Genomic DNA, 13,331 nt, shown 5'->3' with positions numbered 1-13,331 from the left:
GATTAAAACAAAACATCAGTTTGGCTAATGCATGCAAAACCAAACAAAACATAAACACAGAAGAGGTAACTTATAGTTTATTGTTAAGACAAGGTTCTCTTATTCGGTTAGCATATATTGAATGTTTATACAAGTAAGTGAAACACAATGAAACTATATAATCTGATACTCCTGAGCTGCCGGGGAATCAATTGGCAGTAAGGTTCCAGGCCGATGCATAAGGTCCACTATGTAGCGGCACGGCATGGAAAACCTTAGGTTTTCACGGTCCACCTTGAAGAGAAGAACTTCATTCCAGGCCCGATTGTAATCACCGCGAACAAGAGTGCAGCTCTTTCCGATGGTATCGGCAAGACACTGAGAAGATCAAGATGAGACAGAATGGGATGTAAATACAGATCACTACCAAGTGTTCACAACCCATGTACACATTTTGTCATCTGAACTACAAACTTTATTTTATTGGGAATTTATTTTATTGGGATTTTATTTTATTGCAAAACAGTCATAATGATGATCTTGACAATATGATGACATGTGGTCTTTCAAAACAATTTTTACAGAAGCCCCTTTTCTTGAAGTCAACAGCCGCAAGTCTTTTTTCAGGTTTGAACATCTATCTTAGAGGCTAAGGTTTTGGCGTAATCTTTGCTAACACGCTCAATATAAATCAGAGTGGACAGAGAGCATGTGTGAACTTCAACTTTCATGCTTTGTCACAGATTTCCTATCAGATTTAGATCTTTGATCTTTGACATTACATACTTTTATCCACACCACTTCACCGTAGCTCTTTAGCTGTATGTTTAGAGATGTCCTGTTGCAAGGTAGACTCCACCTCGTCCAAAATCTTCCACAATCACAAACAGTTATTTTTCCAGAGTTGCCCTCCATTTAGCTATACTAATCCTTCCTTCAAATTCCACCAGCTTACTAGTTCATGCTGAGAGTTTTCTCAGCATGAACTTCTCCAAAGTTATTGACGCTCTCCCTGGTCAATGCCAATTTAGAACAACAGACAATTATTTTCCTTCCACATCACAATTTTCTGCTTCTTAATCTTTGCCTATTATATAAAATCTAAATAAAATGCAATCAGTTTTGTGGCTGTGACAAAAGTCCAATAGAAACGCTTTTTAAAGGTGCTGTACACACAAAATTTATTTAGATAAGAATAAAACGTGCAAAAGGAAAGAATTGGATTTAAAGTAACACTGACAATATTTGGTGACAGGAAAGTGGAGGATGAGCAAGACAAACAAAAAGGTTAGGAACCTGCTAATACTCCGTGGAAAGTCGTACCTTGAAGAGAAGCGCTCTGTGGCAGTAGGTTCCCTTGTTTATCATACCAATGGGAAGAACATTCGACTTGAGTTGAAACCTGAGCTGACTTTGGTGCAGCACCCAGCCTAATTCGTGCAGCTTTTCCCGAGGCACTGCTCCACCCATGGCCTCACTCACCAACCTGACAGAAACCGCAAAAACTCATAACAGTGTTGAGACATTCCAAACTTAAAGTGTTAGTGTTATGTCTTTTGGAACTACAAGAAGCTATCTCTAATATTATAATATGCCTTTTCAATTTTTGTTTGTTTCCAAGACTTTGGCATTTAAAAAAACAACACACCTCATTTCTATTCTCAATGGCATATTTGACATGCCATATTTAACAACATTTAGCAACATAATTAATTGTATACCTGGCCAAGGCCGCATACTGCTCTCGTTCATCTGTCAGTTGAAAGACGGTATCTTTGGCCTCTTTAATCAGCATATGCAGGGAGACATCCCCAAAACTAATTGGTGACTTGTCTGGAAGAATATCTTGGGGCTCTTCGTCGACTTTGTCTTTCTCTTTTTTCTTTCTGTACAGAGAGATAGTTAAATCCAACTGTAATGGAGAAGAAATACTCCTGCTTCAAATTTGATGCTAAAATTTGTTCAAGTTAAGACTTTACAGCAAATAACATTTCTTTTGATATTGTATGTGTCCTAATATTTCACCCACTTTGGTGGCATTCGTACTTTCTTGATGCCGATTTCTGCTTCTGTTGGGCTGGGTTTTCTGTCTTCTGCCAGATCTACTGTCTCTCTGTGGCACACAAAAGGTTTATGTATGTAAAACTGTTGCGCTATATTGCAAATCTTATTTGTATTTCTCAAAGTTGTTCTTTTATTTGAGTTTTAGATAAAACACTAGTAAAAGTTAAAAAATAAATCAATAAAATTTAATTGAATTAAAAAACAACTACATTCCTAATAGCTTATACTTTCAAAGTGAGTATTACAGTGACAAGTGAATGTGTTCCTATTATTCAATCGTCTTTTTTCAATGCATAAGCTTGCATTTTAAACTTTCAGCATAGTTAGACTGTCTTCACATGTTTCAGAAGTACAATTTTATTTTGACAATTAAGCAATTACAATTAAACTATGTAATTTAATCTGAAATTTCAGTTTCCTTTAGGAAACAGAATATAAAACCTTAGACCCAAAGACTCAGTTACATGTCAAGTATTGTTACAGGAACAATAGTTCTTTTTTCTTTTCAAAACAATTATAAATCAAACTGATTTTTCTTACCAGAAGAGAGTGTCCCTTTTGTGTAAAATTACTGCAATGAAAGATACACATTTATCTGAATGCTTTCTACAAGTAGCTAGCAGAGAGGCCACTATTTGTGTTGGGTGTTAATGACTGTGTCCAAAGAAACCGATCCAAAAAGCTTTTGAGAACACAGAATGTTTGTGGTTTAACCATTTCTAACGAGAATGAAGCAGAAGCCAAAAATCCAACCAAGCTGCACTGGGATGTATGCTAAGTTTAACTTGAGTTGGACAAACCTGAGATTGGATTACACAACAGGCTGCTTAGGACTGAATGTGGTGTTTTGTTTTGTTTTTTTTCTTTTGCATTCTAGGAAAGAGAAGGAGTGAATCTGAGGTGCCTTGTGCACAGTTTCCTATTGCACAATGTGTTACTGGGTTCATACACTTGGAGTGTTTAGTAAATGAGGTAGAATATTTGTAATTGTGTTTCTCTGAACACACAAAGTGTGAATCCTGGCACCCTACACTGAATGTTTATAGGTTAGATGAATACGATACACCTTCAGTGTGTGTTCATAATTATGTGTGGAAGTTCCTTGGTCTACACACAACAGCTCTGAGTGTTTGGCATCTTAAAAGGGGGATCATTTACCCAGTGAGCCCACAATGATGGGGCACACTGAAGGCAAGAGGAGAGTAGAAGAAGAAAAAAAAAGCCTAGGGAAAGCAGAGCATAGGATTGGTGCAGGGGAGGGGTGGATGACAGAGATACAAACCTCAGAAACAATAAGATATGAATAGTATTGTAGCTAATTCCAAATTAATTCTTAAATTTGTTATTTTTTGTTATGAACTTTCTACAAAGTAGTCTGATTGGGTTCAGCTCCATACATTTACCAAAACACAGTCTTTGATCCAAGCATCTTTGCACGTCTCTGTTTTGACAAGATTTTACAATGCAAAACTAGAATCTATTAAGTGGCAAAATTATAACATTTTTCAATATTCATACTCTATTGGGATGTTGAAAACAATAATTTCCCGCTTCTGGTTGAGTGGCTGCCTTATCAACTCCTCCAAAGTCAGAAACGGCTGACCCACACAAGCCTGTATGAAACAGAAATAAATACATCAAAGGGTGATAAGGTAATACTTTGTTCTGTGTTAAAGACAGCAAAAAAAGACAATAACAAATAATCTCCGACTAACATTTTGGTTGTTGTCCAGAGAGCCAAGTGGGAAAAAATGATCTGGTATTATCATTTTCAAGTGTACACCCCTGTAAAAATGTGTTTTTGCCTTTTCTGTGTTTTTGTCAACACTAAATATTTAAGATCATCGAAAAGATGACAACATCAGACAAAGACAACCTGAGCAACTGTTCTTGAGGCCTTGAGAACTCCAGGGAAACAGCTGGTCTCCCTGGAGTTCAGGTTTTAGCCCAGGCAACTTGGTGGCAGTTGAAGTTATCACATAAAAACCTATTTGTTTAGGAAGTTTATTAGCATTTTGGTCACAAGCAGTTATTGGCATTAACAAGACGATTTGTCTTGTTCCCTGTTAACGTTGTTCTTTATTGTCACTCAGGACCTTCACATTTTAGTAAACAAACCTGCCCAGCATCGTAGAAGCCGCTCGTAATAATGTCATTTGCGCTCAAACGTCGCGTCCGGTTGTATTTAACAGGCAAGTTGGAGTTAAGCAGGCTGGTCATGGCCAACTCGCTGAAACTGCTCCTACGGTTTGCTGACTGGTTGATTTCCTGAAGTATTTCCAGGGCCCTGAGACAAAGATAATCATGAGAAAAAACATGTTCAGTACATATACGAACAATAGCTTCCCAAATTAAAAGACCCAATATATTGTACCATGCCACCATCTGCTGGCTGGTTGAAAAACTACAATTAAGACGTTATGCAAAGTTTAAGCATGTTGTAACTAAACAATTATTTACGTTTTCTGAATTTCAAGCCATAAATATTCAGAATTATAGTTGAATTTTATTGCTATATTTTATATCTGTGTTTTACCCAAGTCTGCACATCTTCACAGCACAAGATGTATCCCCAGCGCAAGCGTACACGGCAAAGCACGCATGTTTCAGCACCTCTTTGTCATTGGAATACAGCAGATTGACGAGGGGTTCAAGACCTCCAGCTTTCTGAAACTGTTTTCAAACAGGAGATAGAGTTTAAGGAATTATGGGAAAGAATTTAAAAAATATGCTAAATGAGTTCTTTTTTAAAATGATTTATGTGGTTTAAATGCAGTACTTCGCAAAAGTATTCTCACCCTTAAACTGTTTCACATGTTCTTACATTTCAGCATAAAAATGTTGTTCATTTTGTTGAGTTAGAAAAGTAGGGAATAATTGTGAAATGAAATTGCCACATGGAACGGATAGTGTCTAAGAACATCAACTCTGGACTCTGACTGGAATACTTCAATCCAAACAAATCGGCAACAAAATCAAACTTGGCCACCTTTCAGCAGAACAACAACCTTCACTGCAAAAGCAAAAATCTTAGCAAGTATTTTTGGTTTAGTTTCTAGTGCAAATATCTTTAAATATGAAAAAACTAACTTAAAATTAACTATCCAGCAATAGGAACTTATTTTAGTGGAACAAGTAATTTTGTCTTATACTATGGGAACATTGTCTTGTTCCACTGTCACTATCATTCTGCTGCAAGGTGGCCAAGTTTGATTTTGGTTTAATGTGGACAAAACACCTTCCACATATTTGGTGTGTCTGCAATAAGGCTTAAGGCACAAATGAAAAAGCCCTTATTTGGACTTCCTTTCAACAATTACTTTCTTCTAGCTATGCTTTCAAAAACTTACCACATTTGAGACCTTTATTGATTTTTTTCCCATAAAAAAATAGTCAGGTAAACAAATTCTCCCATCAAAGCTGAGTCTCTTCAGCTCCTCTAGAGTTACCATTGGCCTCTTGGCTGTTGGTTTAAGTACTTTTGCGAGGCACGGTGTTTTGTTAGTTGAAAGCAGCAGAAATATTATTAATTTTACCTTGGTACTTGTAATTTTTTTCTTGCCAAAAAAAACAACAACAAACAAAACAATGTCACAATATTTGTATCACTGGCAAAGATGAGAATAACTCTAAGCTGAGATCAAACATTAGACAAACCTTTTCCCTTTCTGTGTTGCCACAGGCCAGCTGTGCCACACACATGGCAGTGTATTTCAGGACCTGTGTATCTGTGGACGCCAAGGGTTCAACCAGAGCCTGTATGCCTTCTTGTAACAGGATGCTGGACTTGATGATCTCCTGTTCTGCCATATTAGAAAGAGTGGCAGCAGAACTGGCCACTGTGCTTGAAGAGCTTTCAGAGAGCTGCTGGATGAGGATCTCATGGCCCCCTGCCTCATGCACTGCACTGGAAGATACCATGTTAGTAGACTGTTATGGACATTGTAGTCTCCTGCAAGCACAGACTATCTAATGTATATTTGACATGTGTCTCATTCGGGCACAGGTACAGACATGCAAAGAGTCTGAATAAAAACAGGAAAAGGATGTCAATGAATTGGATGTATTCAAGGTGGGAGTAAGGTGAGAAATGAAGTAAAGCACGGAAGTGTTTAATGAGCCAGAGATGATGGATGATGCAGAGTTTTTCTGGAGAACAAGAGTAATGAGGGTATGATGCAAAACAGTAAGTGATTAGGTGACAGATTTCAGGAGAAACGTGACAAAAATTCATAGAAAAAAAAACTGAAGATGAAAAGAAAGAAATGGTATCTAACCTAAAAACAAATTGTCCCTCTAAAAAAGTATTTAAACTTGTTCATTGTTTGCCTCATTATTTTGTCTTCCTTTATTTTGTACTCCTTTCAGAGATATCCATTGACAAGGATTTCATAAATGTTCTTGAGCCCAATTAGCAATTTTCATTAAAAGTATGTTTTTTGTTTTGCAATGTTTTTGTTGTTGAACGGCAGTTTATCTTTATTGTCTTGCTTGCTTGTCTCAAATCTCATAGGCTTCACTAATCAGTATGCTGTTTATGTATTGTTGCATTTCCACTGTTTCTTTGCTTCTTGTTTTTTGCTTGTTTTTTAAGCATGGTAGCTTATGAGGATGTGGTTTACTTTATGAAACTGAATCCTTGTTTAGTAAATGGCCCTAAGTCACTACTGAAACACATGCAGGAGGAAAAGTGGTCAGGATGTTTGTCACTCACAGCGCATTGGCCTTATTCTTATGCGTGAGGCTCGAGAGAGCCTGTGTCGCTGCCTCTCTCAGTGCCGAGCTCTCACTATGCAGCAACTGCACCACAATGGGGACGCCCTCTGAAACACACAAAACCAACTAATTCAGGTGTCCTTGCAGTCAGTATGTAATTGCTGCTGCGATCCAGTGACTGTATATAGTCTGTGTATTTTTATGTACCCAACTCTCTGAAGCGGTCTTTGCTGCCAGGGTGGAAGCTTATGGCTGCGATAGCCTGACAGGCAGAAGCTTTCACGTTGTCATCAGCCGCAGACAGAAGCTCTACTAGAACTCTCTCGATCACCTGCTCATGGAGAACGTCGCGGCTTTCAGCTACATTCAGAAACATCCAAACAAACATCAAAGAAAGTCAGCAGCTACTATAACTTTGTTCTAAATTTCCTTAAATCTTTTCCTGATGTCATAATTGTGTAATGTTCTTACAACTCTGAGCTGCCCTTGTGATGCATTTGATTGCAATGCACTGGATTTCAGGACTGCTTGGTGCGAGGATAAACTCCATCAGCCTTGTAAGCCCCCCACTATTGTGGATGAGCTGAAGAGTCTCAATATCACCCAAACAGTTTGACACTGTTTGCAAGACCTCAGCATGTAGGTCGTTAAACTCCTTTTAGAGACATAAACAAAGAAAAAGTAGGGGATAAGCGGTCAGTGCGATAGCACACACATAGTAGTTCTAAATAGTTCTTACTACCTTTATCTTGCTTAATCCTATTGCAATAATATTCATAAAAATTACAAAATGAGGAAATTGTTATCAAAAGCAAATTTTTCACACAAACAGCATGCCCTTTGACCCTTTCCGATCAGAAAGGTACAATATATTCCACTAGAATTATGATGGCCAAAACAAAGTTGTGCCTAATTATGAAGTGGAAGAAAAATGTTTTGGGGTTTTCAAACATTTAACCCTCCTTACTCAGATATCCCTAAATAAAATCCAGTCCAGTCCAAAACACTGGTGATGGGAAGCCACAAGAAGTTCCCTCCGAAGTTCACCACATATGGAAAAAAGTGCTCTGCTCATAAGAGACCAAATCTGAACTAGACCTGCATGCAAAGAGATGACTGGGCAAAGCATTTCTAGATGCATAAATGTAGTAGAGATACACCCCAAAAATATCCAGCTACAGAACAGCGAAAAGCAACTTTAAGGTTTCAATTCATCGGAGGGTAAATACAAATATACACCACACTGTTCAGATTTTTAATTGTAGATGTCGACAATCTTGTATAATTTTTACTTTTAAAAAAACGTGATGCTTTGTGTTGGTCTAACCCTAATTCAAATAAAATTAATTGAAGTGTATGCCTGAAACATGATAAAAATGAAAAGGTTGGATGAGTGTGAATACTTTGAGCAAACTACTATACTCACCATGTTATCGAGAAGATCCAAGAACCTCTCAAATCCCTGCTCCTCCCTGAAGATCTTCCGTGTTTCCAAATCGGTAGTGACACGCTGAAATGTCTGTAAAGCCAAATGCTGGATGACAGGAAAGTCGGACTTAAGCAGCTCCAGAAGAGGGGGGATAGCGCCTAACTCATGCAGAACCTCGAGGCTCTCGAGGTCCTTCATTCATCAAAATCAAAAAGGTTAGAAGAGGGTCACAAAACATGACAGTCATATGTTCAGTTTAAATGCTGACGAATGTTGGCATATTTGCAAATGAAAAGGCTTACTGCAGCATAGTCCTGTAATTTTCTCTAGGCTCATAGCTCTGAGTCACCTGAACTAGGTTGAAGATGATCTCCAATGAGTTCTTTGCGACATCTGGGTCCGGGCTGCTGAGGAGTTTGATTAAAGGTGGCATACCATCGTTGGTGTTGATCTGGACTCTGCAGGTGAAATCCACTGCCATAGAAGCAAGGCACAGTGTTGCAAACTCATGCACGACAGCATCCTCTGGAGAAAGAAAGACAGGGTAAAATGTCAGAAAGAAATAAGACCTCAACTGACTTAAAAATCTGATTTTGTTTTGATCACTTTCACAATAATTAGGAGACTAAATATGAAGATCAAAATAACTCACCTTCAGGTGTGAGCTTTTGTAAAAGCAATGGAATGACATCCTCTTTTTTCAGAGCATCGCTAACTTCACCTTTTAGTTAAAATAATGAATAAGTCATTCAAAGTCAACCAATCCTTTAAAACATGTAGATCTAGTTAGTCAAAGGTCAGCTGCTAGACGACCAGAAAATGTACTGGTATTGACAAAAGACAGATTCCTTCAAAAACATTCACTTAAATTCATTTATTTCATAGCTGACAAATTACACAGAACTTACCATTGGTGGCCATAATACCCACGGCCATCAGGGCATTGCGTTTGATCACTTTATTGCTGTGATCAATAAGCTTGCAGAGAGGCCCAAGGGCTCCTATTCCCAGCAGTGTAACTTTGTTCTCTTCTCCTAACAACAGGGGGAGACAGCGAGCAAGAAAGATTAAGAATGGCAGCAGAGTAGATGTTTTATTACCAAAGAATAACTAACTCTAAAGGCAGAAAATAAAATAACTTTTTGTCCAAAATATGAATTTAAATAGAACTTAGGAGTCCAATATTAATATGCAAAAAATACTAATGTTTGATTTAGTGTCTGTGGTGTTTTCTACCTTTCTCCGCAAATTTTTGGATTGCTTCAGTTGCTTTTACTAGAATGTCTTCCTCTTGAGAGCTTAAGAGCAACACCACCGTTGCTGGGGCTTTACTCTCTAGAGACAGTGGTTCAAACTGAGTGCCAACAGAGAAAGACAGAATTACTATGACAGAAACAAAAGAAAGAAAAAAAAACATAATGTGCATATGTGGAGGAATATGTTGTAGAAAAAAGGAGAAAAATACCTGAAAATAAATTCATCTTTTAACATATAGTAACATGTTCTCACAAACTTTTTGGAACAAAACTTTTTAAATGTGTTCCAACATTAAATTGGAACACATTTATTCAAGGATGCAGTACATGCATCCATTTTAAAAATAACTCTTTATATCAGTGGCTATCAGTGTCAAAATTACTGATATCAATGCTATCAATAACAACCCTCTATTGCCAGTAGGTGATCACTTTGTCTCCTCTAAGAACATTTCATAGAAAATTATCTTTGAGTTTTTCTGGTTTCTGACAGAGGTCACCAGTTTTCTCTTCAAATTTCATACAGTTCATGATGACACTAGAAAATTTAATTGGCCTTTGGAAGAGAAACAGACCCACAACACCACAGATCCTTCACAATATGTAACAGTTGGGGATTAGGTGCTTTCTGTATAGTAATCTTTTGTTTCACAACAGAACCTATCTGCAGTGTTTGATGCTGAAAGGGTCAATCGTAATCTCATTCAAAGTGTGCAGGATTTTATGCAGCACCAATTCAGAACACGCAGTTGGGATCCAGATACTGCACTCTGGTTGTTAGACTTGATGACCCAAAGATCACACTCTTTGTTGTAATTTTATAGCAGTGAGCTTGTTTTTTTTAACCTCCTTTACCATTGTGTTTACTATAGTGGCAAAAATGAGCAAAAGAAATTGGTCACTGTGTCATGCTGTAAATAAACAGCATGACAGGGTGACCAACTTCTTTTGCTATATTTAACGACTGAATACTCGAAGTGGGCTTAAATACAGGCTTTTTTAAAATACATTTTTAAGTTAAGATTATGCTACATCACTCAAAGAATATATTTTTTAGCCTTTTATTACATCGTAATTAGGGGTACCACAGGTATGTCATCCATGTGACCAAAAATAGTCATCGGTTTCTGTTTATTTGTTCGTCTGTTTGGTTTTGTTTCTTGTTTGCTTGTTTTAAATAACAGTTATTAGATGGGATGAGTTATAAGGTGGGTTTCATACCGCTTCCTTGTCCTCTTTCTCCTTTTCGTTCCCCGTCTTCTTCCCCATGTTGTTGTTTAAAGAACAGCTAACAGCTGCTCAAATGCTGCTTTAACACACTTAGGTCGCACAATAGTTAGGTAAACTGTTCAGCTAACCTGTAACCGACTATTGCCCTATTAAAACCAGCTCCTGATGTAGCCAAAAACCACTATGATGGATCTTTTATTGAACTTATAGGTCTTATAATTAGCACATTAAATCGACCAGCCTGTAAACTGTACGTGCGTTCTGAAAAAAAAGGAAGTTGACACTTAGTTGCTAGGCAACCCAAGTCAGGCAGGCATGGCGGCTGAAATATTTATTTCGGTAAGCGGAAGTTTAGTATTTAACCCTCCTGTTATGTTCCGGGTCAAATTGACCCGTTTTAAAGTTTAAATTTTTTTTTTAAATAGTTGGAAGTATTTTTTTTTTTGCATGAAACTTTTTCTATTTGACTTAATAGGTGCACTCTACATATAAATTGAAAATGTATTCATTTTACACATTTGTACCAACCCCTAGGTCTACTTTTTACATAGATACTCTTCGGGTCAATTTGACCCGGCAGTCAAGTTAAAGTGCAAAAAAAGATTTTTAAAAAATGTCCAATTCTATATGTTTCCTTGCAGCTATGAACCATATTTCCATGGATGGATGGATGGATGGATAGATGGAACTTTTATATAATGGGATAAAGTCTGTAAATAAAAATAATCTAAATGAATTTTGTTTTCAGATTGTACAGGAACCCATTTTTGTGATTATTGACAAAAGTATGCAAGCATGTAGAGGCAAACGTTGAGAAATCATTTGTTTGTGTGATTTGTTAAAATAAAAAGGGGGATGGGGGGGGGGTGACTTGACCTGCGTAGGCAACAGGGGAGGCAGGTTTTAAATGTGCTGCTATGAAGAGTGACTCATAAAACAAATGAGGTCTAAACAGCATCAGCACATTGAGGCCTCCAGCTTTTACAGAGGTACTGACACAGCAATGTGCCAGTGGAAACAGCGTAGTATGCACCAGAAAACGAAATGACCTCTACAGACATTACCTCGCTGGTAGTGAGGGACATTATCGCGCTGCTTCCTGAAAAGAGAGCCTGTGATTTATCTCATCCTAAGCAAACCCAGGACTGGGAATGTCCGGTGGGATTCTGCTGATGCATCGCTATTCAAACAAAAGTTTGAAAATGTATAGAAAACAAAGTACTAAATGTTGAATGTTTGCTGTGTAGTTAAACACTAATTTTAATTTAGGACTATATATAAAAACTGGTGTGTGCTAGTGAAGGACAGGGGAAGCTTGAGTGAGGAGGGAGGGAGGTGCGGCGAATCAGCGCAGCAGCAGCAGCAGCAGACATTGCACGGCTCGGACTGTCACCTCCCATCCGTCGAGCTGTCATTTGACAGCAGCACACATGAACATCAGTGCTGCGGAGTTGGAGCTGACCTCCGGTGGACATTAACGTCGTGTTATCTGCTGGTCGGTGTTTTGTTTCGAACAGCGCATGGATATGACAGGATACGCCCCTGTCATCTCTACGGACTGATTACAAACGCGTAGGAGGACCTTGAAGGCTGGCTAGTAGTAGCGCTGGTTAGCTTGTAGCGAAGAAGCAGCGAGCGGCGGAGCCTGCTTCTGCTTTGTACCGTCATATGGCCAACGAAGGTCGGAAGGACTATAGCTGTTTGCCCGGTTAGTCGTTTAGCGTCATTCATTTGTCATATTAATATTCCCTTTTGCAGATAAAACCTAGCTTGTTCGCCATTTCCCACGGGAATTTGCCCTTTCTCCAGTTGTCAGTGTTTATATTTATTATTTTTACTATATTAACACTTAGTGTTTGCTATCCCGTGTAGCTAGCTATGCTAACGCCAGCTCAGTAAGGGCTCCAGACGAGTCGAGGAAGGAAGAGTGTTGATGTGGGCTGAGGGAGGCGGAGGACGGCTTTAGGTGCAGGAGAGCAGTATTGTTAGCTTCGTCTCATCCTTTCTTAAGACGGAACCCAAACTGTTCCAGGCATTAAAAGAACACTCGGCCTATTAGGTTTGTTAGGTGGCTAAATGAATAGCGTTAACACTACTACATCGTGAGGCCACAGTGCCAGCTTCAAGCGGAGACGCTCTCTACACATCATCCATCGGACGGACTGCAGCAACCACCCAGTTTGCTTGAAACATGGCTTCGGCGGCCAGCATCGCCGCATCTATTGCGAGCAAAACGAAGACGAAGAAGAAACACTTCGTCGCTCAGAAAGTGAAGCTCTTCCGTGCCAGCGACCCTCTGCTAAGCGTACTCATGTGGGGAGTCAATCACTCGGTAAGTCAGATCGTCTAATGCCTTGACGATGATCCACACTTATTTTTCCCCCCCGTCGACTCTTTGATGTTCTTTAAGCCACATTTGCTGTCAAAACCACGAGGCTTTGTGTTGTTACACGTGATGACATAACTCCAGTGGTTAGATCTCCTGTCAGTCTCACTGTATGGCAAATCTATTGAGATGTAACAGTAATAAAACTTTAGTATTGTAGGATTCATTCAGTGGTGATGTATGGTTTGAAGTGAATGTGCTTGCCTGCCTGGGTTGTTAACTCCTCTTTGACTTCCTGTTGTGTATATACATGACAAGCCTATATAGTTCT

At 38.7% G+C, this 13,331-nt stretch overlaps 2 protein-coding genes across 5 annotated transcripts in view; one reads left to right on the top strand and one right to left on the bottom strand.

Annotated features, from left to right (window-relative positions):
* Positions 1–59: 59 nt before the first annotated feature.
* Positions 60–10,910, bottom strand: armc3 (armadillo repeat containing 3). The gene is made up of 17 exons (XM_005803336.2): positions 10,666–10,910; positions 9,425–9,542; positions 9,097–9,222; positions 8,841–8,909; positions 8,538–8,713; positions 8,186–8,380; positions 7,231–7,414; positions 6,967–7,119; positions 6,758–6,866; positions 5,701–5,950; positions 4,580–4,716; positions 4,162–4,330; positions 3,562–3,656; positions 2,009–2,092; positions 1,701–1,865; positions 1,303–1,465; positions 60–357 (listed from the first exon to the last, which is right to left on the bottom strand). The coding sequence occupies exons 1-17, from the start codon at positions 10,711–10,713 to the stop codon at positions 154–156; spliced, it is 2,445 nt and encodes an 814-aa protein (XP_005803393.1). The 5' UTR covers positions 10,714–10,910; the 3' UTR covers positions 60–153.
* A 1,142-nt stretch (positions 10,911–12,052) lies between these two features.
* pip4k2a (phosphatidylinositol-5-phosphate 4-kinase type 2 alpha) overlaps positions 12,053–13,331 on the top strand; it is a 31,932-nt gene continuing 30,653 nt past the window's right edge. For 3 of the 4 annotated variants that reach the window (XM_023325897.1, XM_023325898.1, XM_023325899.1), the window contains exon 1: positions 12,053–13,006. In XM_023325897.1, the coding sequence (XP_023181665.1) occupies positions 12,866–13,006 (141 nt within the window). In that variant the 5' untranslated portion in view covers positions 12,053–12,865. The remainder of the gene's footprint in view (positions 13,007–13,331) is intronic. The other variant, XM_005803313.3, reaches the window with a different exon arrangement.

The sequence above is a fragment of the Xiphophorus maculatus genome, chromosome 21 (assembly GCF_002775205.1).
Source record: "Xiphophorus maculatus strain JP 163 A chromosome 21, X_maculatus-5.0-male, whole genome shotgun sequence".
Lineage (NCBI taxonomy): Eukaryota > Metazoa > Chordata > Actinopteri > Cyprinodontiformes > Poeciliidae > Xiphophorus > Xiphophorus maculatus.
Note: the sequence above shows the minus strand (reverse complement) of the source record. Positions and strands in the feature narration are given on the sequence as shown.